Genomic DNA, 15,195 nt, shown 5'->3' on the forward strand with positions numbered 1-15,195 from the left:
TTCTAGAGGCAAGCGTGGTTTTCCTCCACAAAAGTGGGAAAACCACCAAGATGAAGGCCAAGTCCACTGACTGGGCCAAGCTCGGTGCCCTCAGGTGATAGGCCAATGTGAACGAAGACAGACAAGGAAGTTAAATGGTGATGTGTTAATAGAAATGTGGGGCCCACATGCCCCTGGGGCAGCAAAGAAAAGGACTAACTACCTAGGGGAAGCTAGAGGTGGCTTCTTTGAAATGAAATTTAAACTGGCACCTGAAAGATGGAGATATCAAAGACTGGCTAAATGGAGAGGGCATAGGGGAATGCCTGAACGTTCCAAGACAGGGCAATTCTCTTTGCCAAAGGGGAAAAACTGCCCTTTGTCTTTTCAGGAGTGGGCAAAGGAAGTGGCAGGGGCGAGGTTGCAAAGACAGACCTCAGGCACGCCGGGAAAGACCCCATCTGCACGCTCATCCCCACGTGGTAAATCCATCCTGTGGTCAGTCGCTCCCGCAAGGGTCTTCACAGCCCAGGTGTGACGTGGCATGATGTGGAAGAACGGAAAAGGAGGTGGGAGATTCAGATGACAGGGCACCTAACTGGAATGGAGAGCTCATTCCAAAATGTCCAAGAAAGGGTGGCAGCAACGCCTGAGAGAGAGGCTCACAGAAAGATTCCAAAAGAACCAGATAGCCAGGAAAACGAAACTCACTGGGTTAAAATGAAATGTGAAGGTTCTTAGGCTAAAAGAGAAAATGAAACAGCGAGAGCCAACAGCATAGGATTCGGAAGGGGGGAGGGGTGGTCAGAAGCCGCAGCTGCCCGAGCTGGCGTAAGTGGAGGCCAGGGCACAGGCCACATGAAGGGCAGAACACATGTTTGCACTTCGCTTCCTGTGAGCTACAACAAGCACAGCAGGTCAGGAAGGTGAGGGTAAGTGATGCCATTCCTGAGTCCCCTAGAAGACCGGCGGTGTTTATCTGGGAAAGAATGTTTAGGAGATACGCAGTCATCTTCAGGGGAAGGGCACCTTCCACTTAGCTGTTCTGTGTGGCCTCAGACCTCAGAGCAATGAACAGGTTAAGTGAAGCAGAGCACAGCTCAAGGTAAGGAACACATTTAACATCCCCAGGGATGTAAAAAGGGAATGGCTTCCCTCATTAGGTGATGAGCTCTCCAACAACGGAAGCAACCAAGCAAAAAACTGCCCAACCTATAAGGAATTTTGCGTAAGAGGGATCCTGAGGGGTGAGCAGGGCCAGAAGATCTCTTGGTGGCTATACGTCTTCATTCTTATAAGAAGGTAAAGGATATTTTCAGTATTTATACATAACCAACATATAGAAATTACCCTAAACCACTTTCTTATGAGTTATTTCTCAAAATACGTTCCTAGCAAAGCTTTAATCTTTATTCTCATCCTCCCACATGCTGCCCCCAAATACCAACTTCCTTCTCTGAGGTAATATGAACTCTAAGAAAGTTCTTAGAATGTCTGCCTGACCCACTGGAGATTTCTGATTAAATGTGTCACATGAAAACATGAACACTACTTAAGGTGAACCAAGCCCTAGACTTCTTAGTTCAGAAGCCTGGCATTTGAGCCCTCAATGACAAAGCTCTGGTAGGATGAAACTAGAGAACTTAGCATTTCAAAGACCCTGCAAGTTTCATTTTATTAAGACAGGCCTTTTTTTAAGACTTCAATCGTATTTCCTTAAGGAAAGGGGTGGGTGCTCTGTTCCCTTTTTACTCCCCAGGCCTAGAAGAAAATAAGCAGATATGTTCTAAGCCGTTCCACATGTAGGTCACTTATCAAAAATAGGTTTTAATGGAATTTTACTGTACTGAGAACAACTGTCACGAGCTGGACCAGCCATGGGCTTTGGGACAGCTCTAGACACTGGACAAAAAAACCTCAGTGAGCCTGGGAGGGAGGGAGAGTTCACCGGAGCCAAGTGTGTTTCAGGTGCTCTTATGATAACTTCTTGCAAACTAAAACTTGAGTTTAGAGTGAGCTTTCTGAGGCCATTTATCCACCATCTAAATTAAATGCTTTTCAAACGAGGCATACTAAAGAGAAAATACGATCTGCCTCCAAGTCCTGTCCAAACGACCTTAAGCAACTCACTGTTCTTCTGAGCTTGTTTTTCATCTGTCAAATGAAGATGAAGCCACTGATATCACTGGACTGTTGTGAGAATCAAGATGACATAATTATGCACTTCCAAGTGCCAGAATACTACACCTCTTCACCATCATGCCCTTACCATTATTTCTCTGGCGTTTTAATTTATCCACGTATCTCAACTCCCCTACAGACTGGCTCTGAGATCAGTCACGGGCTCAGATCATGGTTCCACCACCTCTAATCATGTGCCCTTGAGACTTCAGTCTTCTAATCTGCAAAAATGAGCCTGTTACTAGTACTCACTCCTAGGAGTTTGTAAAAATTAACCAATACTTGTAAAGCACAATGCTGGCATGCTGTAGAGGTCCAGTGAGTGATATCATCATCATCATCTGTAAGTAGCAATAGGACCAGTCTCTGACCCACTATCTTACCCAGGACAGATGCTCCACAAACAGCCAAATCAGGGCTGTTCTATTTGTTTACTCTACACTTAATCAAGTAATCAGCAGCTCAAAGACCTGGAGGATTATAGTCCAACCACCTCAGAAGTTGTTGGTTACTAAATTCAAGACCCAGGAGTCACCAGTCACACTGTACTAGGCCCAGAAGTCCATACTGTGTACCCAGGTGCAGAGAAGTCAGCATAAGCAGGGATGAAAGGTGCCCAGCCAGGTGCAATGCTTTCAGTAATTCATGAAATTGGAGCTACAGGCTGATTTTCCTGCAATCCCAATAAAGTTGCCATAGTTCAAATTATTTTTGGAAGAGTCCCCTCAAAGCCTCTCCTTTTCTGGAAGAGCAAGGAGGCATGGGAACAAGGTTACTGCCCTGAGTGTTGGGAGCAGACAGACCTGCCTGAAACCCCTGCTATGCCTGCTAATGCCAAGACCCGGGCATCTAACTTACACCACAGTTATCTGCAAAACATGAAAATAAGAGTGTCCCCGTCTAAGCGATTCTGTGAAGATTAATGAGAAAGTAGAGAAAGCACTGAGAATGCCCAGTTCCTACAAAGCCGAGTAACTTGCACACCTAATTCTTACTGGTGGACTTGCGGGGAGGGCAACCAAGGAGAGGCGTTCACATTCTAGTTTTTATACTTTGTCATAATTGAATTTTTTTCCATGTTACCTTTAAAATCATGGGGGGGAAAAGTTAAACCTTACAAGCTGTTCCAAGGAACAACTGTTGCCCAGTGTGGCAGAGACCATTGGCTGTTCCCTACATCCATTCTTCACCCCTTTCACAGGGACACACCTACAGACTTTCAGCTACACAATGGCTGCAGGAGTAAAAACATTCCCCAGTCTCTTTTCCAGCAGGGTCTGGCCATGAAACCACAGGCTGGCTGATTGGATGCTAGTGGAGGTTAGCACGCCTTTAAAGAGAAGAGTGATGGCTGGGCCTTTAGCAGGCAGTCATGCTGGACCATGAAGACAGGAGCTAGACCTCAAGGACACAGAACATGGAGCTAGAAGAATCCATCATACTAGCCCTGGAATGCCTGGCTCCTGAACCTCCTACGATATAGGAAGCATTCTCGCGTATTTGAGCCACTACTATCCTAGGTCTCTGCGGTCTGTAGTCAAAACTGAGCCTAACTAAACACCCACCTAATCATCTACCTCATTCACCAGAAGAGATTCCAAATGACAAGTCTTTACTGAGGACATTTAGAAGCCTGTGTATACAATGTAATTACCAAAGATTTTTGAAAAGCAACCTCAGAATAAAGGGGACAACCTTTTCTAGAAGGTGTATTTAATGCTCTATTTCTTAAAACAATCAGTCTTATTATTTTAGCCATATAACATTTTTCCTTTTAAATATTTTAGGTAACATATGCTAAATACTGTTGGAGTCTAGCTACCAATAAAAGGATAACAGAAAAATGCAGGCACCTTCCCAGCACCAACAATCAGAGCAAACATTCCACAGGGCAGTGAATCTGCTGCCTGGTAACGCATCGCCATGGCAACAAGAAGGTTGCTAGGAAACCAAGACAGTTAACCCCAGAAGGGGCAGCATCTACCTCAGGTCCCCGGGCATTCAGACATTTCCCAGAAGAATTCATGCACTTAAATCCCCTAAGAACCGGAGTTAATGCAACACACTCAACACTAACTACCCAATCATTGCTGGTGTCACAAGTAGTTTCTATGGCAAAGAGCACTTGTCTCTTCTTTACAGGATCCTGGTTCTGGAAAACACTATGCAGAGCAGAATAAAAATACTGCCCACTTAATTATGCAGAACAGCATACCCTAAGAGGCAGCCTGCCTTGATCTGAAGAAAGTAAGGGCCAAATATTCCTCTTATCACAAAAGGAATCCATGGCAATAAAACTCTCAAGCTCGCTAGGCTGACATCCCATCACCTCTGGCCCACATAAGCTATTACTTCTGTTATTTAAGACAAAGGTTCTTTCTTCCCTGCTGCTCCTCTCCCACTACTGCCTTGCTTTTTAATTTTCCTCACAAGCCAGATCATTCCAGGGCGAGAAATAGATCTACATGGAGACGGCAATAGAGTCCTCCGGCAAATTACCTTGTGCAATAACAGACAAGAATGTAATCTGCTTAGATTGTACAAGAGTGATACAATGTGGCATAATTAACTTGGGGAAGAGAAGTCCCTATCTAGCTCATTCAAGAGTACTCCAGCCCAATATAAATTTCTGCCAACAAAGTTCTTCTTCCAAAATGTCAACCTATCAGGTGATGATCAGAAATGAACTTAAATCACCTTAGATAAGATTATGCCACAAGTGAGCCATGAAGAAGAGAACCCCTGGCAGGACTGCCCAGGGTCCCCTCAGGTAAACAGGTACAGGCAGCGGTCAAGGCGCACCTGCATTGCCCTAGGCTGGGCCCAGGGTGCTGGTCAGGAGTCGGTGCAGTGGGCCAGAAGTGGGCACGGGCCTCAGCCCACCGCTGCTAGCTGGCGGGGTGGTCTCCGCACACTTGTATGAGACAATAATATGCTGAAAAAGATTTCATGCAAACCCCGCTAAGGAAATTCCGTGTTCTGGACTTGAACCACCTGTTTATTAATTAACATTTCAGATACATGTGTGTCTACATACGTGTGTCTGTCTACTACTATAAAGTTATGTTACTTTTGACTTACTTTATTGAATACATAATAGGAATAATGCTTTCATTTGAAATGCCAAAATCTAAAATTCAAACCACAGCATAAATTGGGGGAGGGTATTACAATGCCCCAGCGTTCCGATTTAGTTGCTCTCACCTCAGAGAGCTGCTGTGAAGATTAAATCAATGTTAACAAAAAGCACTTAGAACAGTGCTGGGTACAAATAAACTCTCAGTGTTAGCTATTATGCCTGTAGTTCCCTCGAATCAGCTATACCAGGGGTTCTCGAAGTATGGTCAGGAACCCTGAAGGTCCCAGAGATTCCTTTGGGGCCCATGGGGTCAAAATTTTCATATTAATACCAAGATGTGAGTTGCTTTTTCACTCATTCACTCACAAATGTGCGGTGGTCTATGGCCTGTGACCCTGCAACACGCTGAACACAGAAGCAGTGGAGAATCTAGGCAGGTGTTAACAGGATTGCAAAAATGTGAAACGAGCCATTTTTCTCTCTAAACATGTTCGTGTTTTAGGAAAACAGTTATTTTTTTAATTAAAATTATATGTGAAGGGTGGCCAAATGGCTCAGTTGGTTAGAGCGCGTGCTCTTAACAACAAGGTTGCTGGTTCGATTCCCGAATGGGATGGTGGGCTGGCTGCAAACCCCCCTCCCCCCGCCCCCGCCACCCAACTAGATTGAAAATGGCGACTGGACCTGGAGCTGAGCTGCGCCCTCCACAACTAGAATGAAGGACAACGACTTGACTTGGAGCTGATGGGTCCTGGAAAAAACGAAGTTATCCAATTAAAAAAAAAATTATATGTTAAATGTAATGGGTTATCATGATTTCTATAGGATTATTTTTTAAATTTTGTCAGTTTAATTTTATAAGATGGTTAAGTATTGACAGATACAACCCACATAAACAAAAGCTCAGTAACTTTTAAGTATATGGGGATACTCAGATCCCCGTTTCTCAAAATGTTTGAGAACCACTGAGTTAAACATTTGTAAACAACCGATTTCTGAAACAAAAAGGAAGGGAAATAACTTCCTCAATTTACAGTTGGTTCGCTTTCCAGATTTACCTCAAATCAGGGCCACCAGGGGTATCCCCCTAAGTCATGTTAGACTCCTGTGTCCCTACCACCCACATAAAATCCTCTTCCACAGTTTTGGGGGTGGAGGTGTCCCTCTACCCAGGACTCAAAATATTATATAAAGATCAACACATCATTTGAGCCCAAGGTCACCTTTGATTTGTCAACTCCTAAACACAATTTCTTAAAATTTCAGTAAATAAAACGCTTTCTGTAATCATGATAAAGACTTGCACTATTACCATGTAAGTGTCATGCACACCAACCTACCAGCACTCCCGAAGTGAAGTCTACTCAGCTACAACTCCTATCACCACTCAGCAACGCTGAGCTCCTGTTGGTGGCTGAGCACTGCAGTACATGCTGCAGATACAGCAAGGGACCAAGACAACACATGAATGTACCATATGATGTCAGGTAGTGGTGAGTGCTATGAAGAAAAATGAAGCAAAGTCAAAGAAGAGCAAGACTCGGGCCGGACAGCCGTGGTCACTGCGGACAGAGCAGTGGGGATTTCCGCTAAGGCAACATATGAGCAGGGACCTGAATGGAGGGAGTAAATCACACAGGTTATCTCGGGAGAAACATGTCCCAGATGATGGAACACAAAGTGCAAAGGCTCTGAGCAATAAGGCGCCAGGGGGTCGGCCCCACCTGATGGGAGGAAAGGGAGAAGGGCTCTCAGAGGCAGCCAAGGGTGAGTTGACGTGTGACCGTGTGACTGTGTAGAACTTTAGGCTCTCGTCTAATGAGATAGAAGCCACGTGACCCTCTGGTATCAATGCCTGCATAGGCAGGAAAGCATCCCATCACAGCTGCTAAAGGGCTTTTTTTTTACTATAATAAGTGACATTACTAAGGCTGGCCAAAAGAATTGTCTATAGCGCCTCCTTCAATCTTATTTATGAAGTTGCTGCTAATGTAAATTATTTCTTTTCAAAAGCAGTATCTACCCAAATATGGCCAGATTTCAATTTTAAAATTTAGAAGTGTCATTAGAACTCATCCCACCTATTCTGAAACACAAATGTCCATCCATAGGGCTAACTAAACTGACACCTCCATACAATGAAATACTCTGCAGCTATTTATTTTTCCTGCAGTTATTTTTTAAACAGCTGGGAGGTAGGAGGAGATTAAGATATACAATAAGCGCAATGTGATAATCCAGATTGGGTCCTGCAACAGAAACATGAGATTAGTGGGAAAACTGGTAAAATCCAAATAACGCTTGCAGTCTAGCTTTAACAGTATTATCCTGATGTTCATTTCTTACTCCAGTGGTCACATAAGATGTGACCACTAGGGGAAGCTGAGTGAAGGGTAGACAGAAACTCACTGTACTACCTTTGCAACTTTTCTGTAAATCTAAAATTATTTCAAAATTTAAAAGGGTTCTTTTAAAAAGGTAGTAGTATATAGATCTATCTATGTTAGCATGAAATGACCTATAAACATAGATAAAAGGAGAACTGCAAATGAAAACACTTCACCCTTTTACTCTTATTGAATTGGCAAAATTTTAAATTTTGACATCAACTGTTCAAGTGAAAAAAAAAACACATATACTGTGGGAATATAAATTGACAAAATCATTTCAGAGCGTAATTCGTCAAGTTCTAGGGGAAAATATGTACATTTGCACAACTCAGAAATTCTGTTCCTAGGTCTGTTCTCTAAAGAAATGTCTATTCATGTGCACAAGAATATTTATGGAAGCAGTTTGTAACAGAAGCACAAAACAAGGGGTAATAATCCAAATGTCAATCAACAGAATGAAGAATAAGTATGATATAAAGGAAGGCTAAGGGCCAGTCGAGTGGCTCAGTTGGTTAAGAGCTCGCTCAAGAGTTTGAGCTCTGAGCAACAACAGTTCGAGGCCAGCCCGAGCTGAGCAGCCGCTAAGCTGCCAACAGGTAGCAGGATGGCTCAGCTAAATAAATAAATAAATAAATAAATAAATAAATAAATAAAGGAAGGCTACATTGTAGTAAAAATGGATTAGAGCTATACATTATCAATGGATGAAATCTCGCTAGGAAAAAATGTATATATAGTATATACTAACCCACGAATATATACAATATTTGTAAAATGTTTAAAGTATCCAAAATACTACACATACCGCTGAAGGTTACACTTTTATGTATGAAAGTATCAAGACCTGTGCACAGGGATGACCAGCACCAAGTCCAGGAAGGTGGTTATCTATGGAGGGAGGTGGGGTAAGGAGGGGTGGGGGGCGGTGGCTAAACAGACTTACCCCCAGGTATCAAGTTAGTAACAACAGGCCTGGAATCTGAGAATTCAGGTTATCAGGAACCAGCCCTGATCTGCTGGGCTGCCTTAGTAAAAACAGAGTTTGGCTGCCTAGACTCCCCCACCTCCCTCCTGCTGACTACCCACCCTGCTTTGTTTTCCTGACCCAGTAATTATGTCCAGCACACATATTTATAAGTCAATTTAATTTTGTTTTATTAAACTTATAACATCCTTTGAAAGACATGAAGGGATATCACAAAATCAAGGGCAGAAAAGGCTTGCCGTGCTGGTGGGACAAGGTCCTTGACAAACACAATATTGTTTTTATTCATGGTATAGCAGCAAGCCTTATGGTACTCACTACCTAAACCCTGTCATACAGTAATTTATTAAAGCCCCATTGTAACCCAATTAGATAGGAACAATTCTTAATCCCACTTCACAGATGGGGAAGCAGTTTAAGTAACTTGCCCAAGGTCATACAGCCACTGTCAGCAATGTGATAAAATTAAAATATTCCACAGTACCAACGCAGTCCCATCATAAAGAATTACAAATTCCATAAGAAAACATAGAATTTGGATAGATCAAATTATTTTCTGAAACTTCATGGAAAATCAACGCAGTTAGTTTTTCTGCAACAGCCAAATTCTTCATCCCAATCCCTGTATTTATCATTGTTTTAAAATAGTCTTTTTTAAAAAGGCAATGCAATTCAAATGCAATGCAAAATAACCTTCTTTTCTGTTGATTTAAAGAAAATCCAAAACTCCCTTTGTGGTGGCAGAACCAGAGCTCAAGGCTGAGAGCCTGGCATCCAGTAATCTAGAATGACCATGTTACAAGACTGCCTCCAAAAGCCGTGAGTGGCTTGGTCTTGGCCTTGAGAGCTTCCCATGCCTTCTTAGGTGGTTTCCACAGCCAACACCCTGTCCGCCTTTCCTCTTCCCCATTGTCAAGTCCCAACCTGGCTATTTCCACAGTTCCACATGCCAAGAAAATGGAGGCGTAAGTTCAAGTTCTCCTTCCACTAAGCTAGAAAACTCCGGACCATTCAATGCAATACCTTTCAACTCTCATAGGAGGTACTAGATACAACTTGTCAAAGGCAATTAAAGCACTTACCAAATCCTTGATTGGTTAACACAAATAAACCCTTCATGAATTACATTATTTTCAGAGTAAAACTGACCACGATTGAAAACTGATCAACAGGGGGTTTATCCAAAATTCCTCGCAGGTGAGAACTGGAACTCTGTTGATATTCAGCAGACTATGACATAAATTCGTGTCTTGCATCATAAACAGCAGTAGCTATCAAATGAATATGCTATATTTGTACAGAATACATTCTAGGATCCCTAGAGAGCCTACCTGCCTCCATATTGGGCAAATGCCATTCAACTGGTTAGCCATTACACAAGTGACAGAGGCAGAGGCAACTTGGCTTCAGTGAGCACACACCACATCCCTGGCACCATGCCACATGCTTTACACATACCACCTCATTAATACTGTATTAACCTTTTCCACTGGCGGAACCACCCAATAATATGTCCTTACTGTACGATTGCTTTATAAAAAGTTCCAAAACAGCAGTTATGTTTTTACATCTACAGAGCTAAAAGCTAACAAAGTGGTTTCCTTTGGGACAGGAAGATAGGGCAGTGCGTGGAGAGGCATAGAGGGTTCTGGGTGCTGCTAATCCTTGATCTTTGGGGCTGCTTATCAGGTGGATACGTTCCCTCTGTGGTAATTCATCAAGTTGTACACTTAAAATGTGCATGTTTCCTGTATATAAATTACAACCCAATAAGTTTGCAAAAGGTAAGAGGTACATGTTGATGGCAAGATATGGAAAGAGCACGCACTGTCAGGAGTCCTGGGTTCTGACCCTGACTTCCGCAGCAAATGGCCTATGATCTGGGAACGTCACTTCTGGGGTGGGGGGGTCTCAGTGTCTTCATTACTTTTCAAGAGGTGAGATTAGACACTCTCCAATTCTCTCAGTATACCATCACTTCCCTTTCTTTTTCAGGTGGGGAGAAGGGAGGAAGGACTGTGAGGGTAGAAAACCAACTCAAAAGCAAGTGTCTCTACCACGAGGTCATCATTAAAACACAACCCATAAAGCTTCTCCAGATTCAAGATGACACCCTGTACTACAGTAACACTATGCTGGAACAGCAAGTTCTAAGTGTCCTTAAGGGGAGCAGATGATGGCTGCAGTCACTATGCACCTTCGTTAACAAACTCAGTATCAATGAAATTTTAGGACAAGTATTTCCAGGAAGTTACAATGGGGCCAGAGCTGTCAAGGCAAGGGGCATTCAGACACTGTTATTAGCATGACCTTGACATAATCCAAAAGGCCTGGCAGCAAGGTTAGATGAAGCCTGTTATTACACACTCTCATTTACCCAAGTGTCCAGGGAAGAAGGTCTCCTGGCTAAGTTAATATTCTGGTTAACCATCTTCCCATATATACCAGAGGACTTTGCATTTCCAAAGAAACAAGTCCCTTTTGTGTAATTTGAGATTCAGAAATCTTAAAGGTCTCGAGAAGAGTGACTCACTCACTGCCTGAGAACAATTGTTTGACACTGAAAAAATTGTTCTCAATCAGTACAGAAAATTTAGACACGAGCATTAGTTTATCACACAGACCATGGAATGGCAAGCAGTTATCAGCCCCAGCACAATTAATTTTCTTCAGTGACTATAAAACCAAAACTCTTTCTTTATAAGCAGATCACCTTTCATAGTCTACAAGTAAAACAAGTTTAAGAGCTTGGTTAAGGTTAAGACACATTTCTTGGGAGATGCTGAAAACATAAGGATTCAAATCTTAAATCTATTTAATCTATAAATATCTTAATTCTTTGGTTTTCCATCAACTCTGTCATCCATTTTGTTACTATTAATTAAAATTTGGATGGCTGCATGATAGTTAGAATGGAAGTTAGCCCCTAAATTACACACAGTTAAACAGAAATCAAGATTGGCCCTAAAGATCGTATTTATTTCCGTCAGTGGGCTATTATCTGAAAATATCCAAACCTGGGATCCTCTCTGCATATAAATTAAAATCTGGCTCCACAGCCATCAAACTACAAAATTTTGATAAGTACTCAACTTCAAACCTCTTTCCCTGTACCATATTGATTGAAATTAAATTAGGTTAAGATGTGAAAGCAAGAATTAGAAGTGGAAAAAAAAGGTCACAGTGACATGGGGGAGGGCACAAGGGCCCCTTCTAATGCCAGGAAGACAGTGCAGCTGGTCCCGGCACCGCCTTCACAACCTGCAGTGATTTTAACCGGTATTATTTCAGGGCAATCAAGAGGTGTAAGACTACACCTGTGCACAATTTTTCACATCCTTTCATTTTCCCCAAATGTAGGCCACTGCTAAAAACGGCCAATGGCTGTGCAAGACATTGTAAAGCAGGTGAAATGAGGGCCTCACTGCAAAATCATGGGACCACAAAAACCCCACATCATCTTAGAGACGTAGGATCAAGAGTAAATATATATGTGCGAAGATAAACATCAACACAGATGGTATAGTGTACTTTGTGCTTCCTATAACTTCAATACTGAGGCAACTGAGGCCAAGAGCCGAAATGTGTCCAGTTGGATAGGGCTCCTATCCCTGTCAGTCACGTGCACTCAGCTCCAGCACAACATAGCTGTTGGAGGTTTCACCCTACTGGCCCACCCCCATAGCTGGAGGGGCAGCCTGCAGGGAAGGCCCTGAGCAGCCCCAGCCGTTCCCGCACCAACTCGAGCCTGGAGAGAGATGCCGCCCACTCGCCCCGACACCAGGCCCTAAGCTGCCTGCGGGGGTACTTCTTCACCGCCGGTCTCCTAGCAAATTCCCGAGGCCCCTCCGCCGCGCAGCAGGTATCGCGGGGCGCACGCGCCTGCGCAGTGCGCGATCCTCACCAACCCCAAATGGGAGCCGAGGGACGAGGCCCGGGACAGCCAGCTCAGGGTCCAGTAGGCCGCGTTCTGCGGGGAACCCTTTCCACAGGCTAGGGGGTCCCAGGGCTTACCCGTGCCCAGGAGGCTGGCCAGGAAGAAGAGAGCGTACATGGCGCCGCTTGACTCCGCAGTCTGCAATGCAGAGCGTCAGCTGATCCTCCGCGAATATAAACCTGCCCCGCCCCGAAGCTGCCCACCGCGCAAGCGCAAGCTCCGCCCCTGGCCGAGTCAGCCCCAGCTCTCCCAGCCGCCTGACTCAGGCGCGGCACAGGGGGCCTGAGCGAAGCGAAGGAGGGGCGGAGAGAGGAAAGCAGGAGAGGATTGGGAGGGGGGGGGTACCAGAGTGGGACGAATGTGTAGTGGAAGGGAAGGGAGAGGTAGTCAAGATGAAAACTAATAATTGAATGTCAGCTTTAGGGACTTTATATATATTATAAATATATATTATATATTATAAATATATATAATATATATAAGTATACATAATATGTATAACATCATTTAAGCTTCACAGTTTTTCTATGCGTTACTATTTTCTATTATTAGTACCATTTTTCAGATGAGAATCCATACTCAAAAAGGTTAACAACAGTCAGAATTCAAACTCACCTCCCAACCCACACTGTATCCTAAACGTTCGTAGTATTTACCTAGCTGGGTGGGGCCAGCATGTAGCTTCATTCTGGGACCTGATTTTTTTTCTCTTAATATTTCATATTTATAACCACTTCTCCCCCATGACTCCACAGGCAGGCTTGTCAGTTTTAAATAGAACTCCTCCCAAGGTCCTACCATGGTTTGGCTGTGGACTTGGAGGGACAGGAGGAAAGGGATTGAGGAGTAAGATGGAAAATAGAGAGCGCCTCACCCATTGGAAAAGGGAACAAGAAGTGAAGCCTGAATTTGAGAACCTACTAAAAATAGGCCAGGGGCCTTGTTGGAGAAGGAAGGGGCTGCACAGCCCTCAATCTTCATCTTATTCCAGAATAAGAAAGACCCAGGTGGCCTGCACAAAACCACTGGCCTTCTACCTGTGGCTGATCCTGTCTGGTTCTGAGCAGTGAAACGACAACCCCCCCCTCACATCCCTCAACTACCTACCAGCCTGAGGAAAGGAAAGGAGGGAAATCTCATCTATTAAGGGTCATTTAGTCACCTTCCCCAAGGGGGAAACAGGCCTGGAGAGGAAAAGACATCCCAAGTGACCTGCGTGAGGCAAACCCAGGGTTCCATCCAGCTCCCACAACCTGTAAGCTCTCTTAGGAACAACTCACAGACAGAGATCTCAGAGCCTTTGGCTCACCTCTTCCTCCACCACCCCCACACTGTGGATCTTACTTCCCACTGGGGATCTGGATGGGGAAGTGTGCACCACAGTAGGCGATGTGAAAGGAGCAAATTAAGTTGGGACAACATTTAGTCGAGACTGGATGCCTCACCCGTTGGTCTGAATGGTCAGAGAAACTGCACGGCTGCTCCATCTGCAGGCTTCCTAAATCAAGGCACAAGCATGGGCAGAACACCCCAACAGCCAGATAAACGCAAGGGAGATGGGGCTTTAGGACACAGCCCCGTTCCTCAGCTCCTTGCTGGTGGAGCAGGCAAAGCATCCCCATGTTCCATGCAGAGGTTACAAGACTCCAAGCCAAAAGGAGACTTAGAGACCTTCTGATCAGATGCTCTCACTTTGGTGGAGTTACTGAGCCCTCAGAGCTAGTAAATTATAGAACCTGAACCAACCACGACTCTTTTCGTACCCCTCCCCCATAACTAGAGCGTTATGTCAGTGTTTTTGAGGTGAATTTTTGCTGCCTTTCGTTTACACACCTGAAACACAATGGTAGTATGTTCCTTCATCCACCTTCCCTGTAAGGACAGAATTTTAATAAAGAATATAAAAACAATAAGTGGATTATTATAATTTTTTACCAAGTTGGTAGATGCTTAAATCCTCTTAAAATACCTTCCTAACCATCTGTGCACAGGCAACAAGAGCCATGAAGCTATTCGGGCCCTTTGATCTAATCATACCATTCTTTGCATATACCCCCTGGCCCCACAGGGAAATAATCCAGAGCCAAGAACTTTTTATCCAAAGTGTTCACAGAAGGCCCCTTACAACAACGGAACCTGGAAAGATCCGCAAATGCTGAACCATGATGGGCTAACTAGGGAAACTGGCCTGGACAAAACAATGGGACTTGAAGCAGTTTTAGAGCATGAAGTGGAAGCACAAGTGCTGGTGTGCAACAGGCCTGCAAGGGAAGCAATATGGGCAGAGCAAGGCCCAAAGCCCCATCTTTTAGTTCCAGCCCTGCCACTGACTTCCCAGAGGGGACTGCAGAGCTGGTGAGCGAGCAACAGGATCCAGGCAGGCACTGGGGCAGCCATGGCCCTCATGCCCTTCCTCTGAGAAGGGGCTGGATTTTCAATGAGGAGAGGAACAGAGAATCGGAGGTGGAACAGAGCCGGCTGACTTTGAGTCAACGGTCTTTGCTTTATTTCACTCATCACAATGTCCACATGTTACTTTGTACTTTCTAAAGAAAAAAGTTGTAGGAAAACTTACAAAAGAAAAGAAAATCCCACTTTATTTCCTCTGTCCTGAGAGCTCAAGTTTTCAGGGAACCAAAAAGAT

At 44.1% G+C, this 15,195-nt stretch overlaps 1 protein-coding gene across 3 annotated transcripts in view; it reads right to left on the minus strand.

Annotated features, from left to right (window-relative positions):
* The window catches only part of PSAP (prosaposin), a 33,326-nt gene extending 20,509 nt beyond the window's left edge, over positions 1 to 12,817 (minus strand). For 2 of the 3 annotated variants that reach the window (XM_019625456.1, XM_019625436.1), the window contains exon 1: positions 12,629 to 12,817. In XM_019625456.1, coding sequence (XP_019481001.1) covers positions 12,629 to 12,668 — 40 coding nt within the window. In that variant the 5' untranslated portion in view covers positions 12,669 to 12,817. The remainder of the gene's footprint in view (positions 1 to 12,628) is intronic. The other variant, XM_019625446.1, reaches the window with a different exon arrangement.
* Between the last annotated feature and the right edge of the window lie 2,378 nt (positions 12,818 to 15,195).

This window comes from Hipposideros armiger, unplaced genomic scaffold (assembly GCF_001890085.2).
Source record: "Hipposideros armiger isolate ML-2016 unplaced genomic scaffold, ASM189008v1 scaffold_15, whole genome shotgun sequence".
In the NCBI taxonomy this organism is placed as follows: Eukaryota; Metazoa; Chordata; class Mammalia; order Chiroptera; family Hipposideridae; genus Hipposideros; species Hipposideros armiger.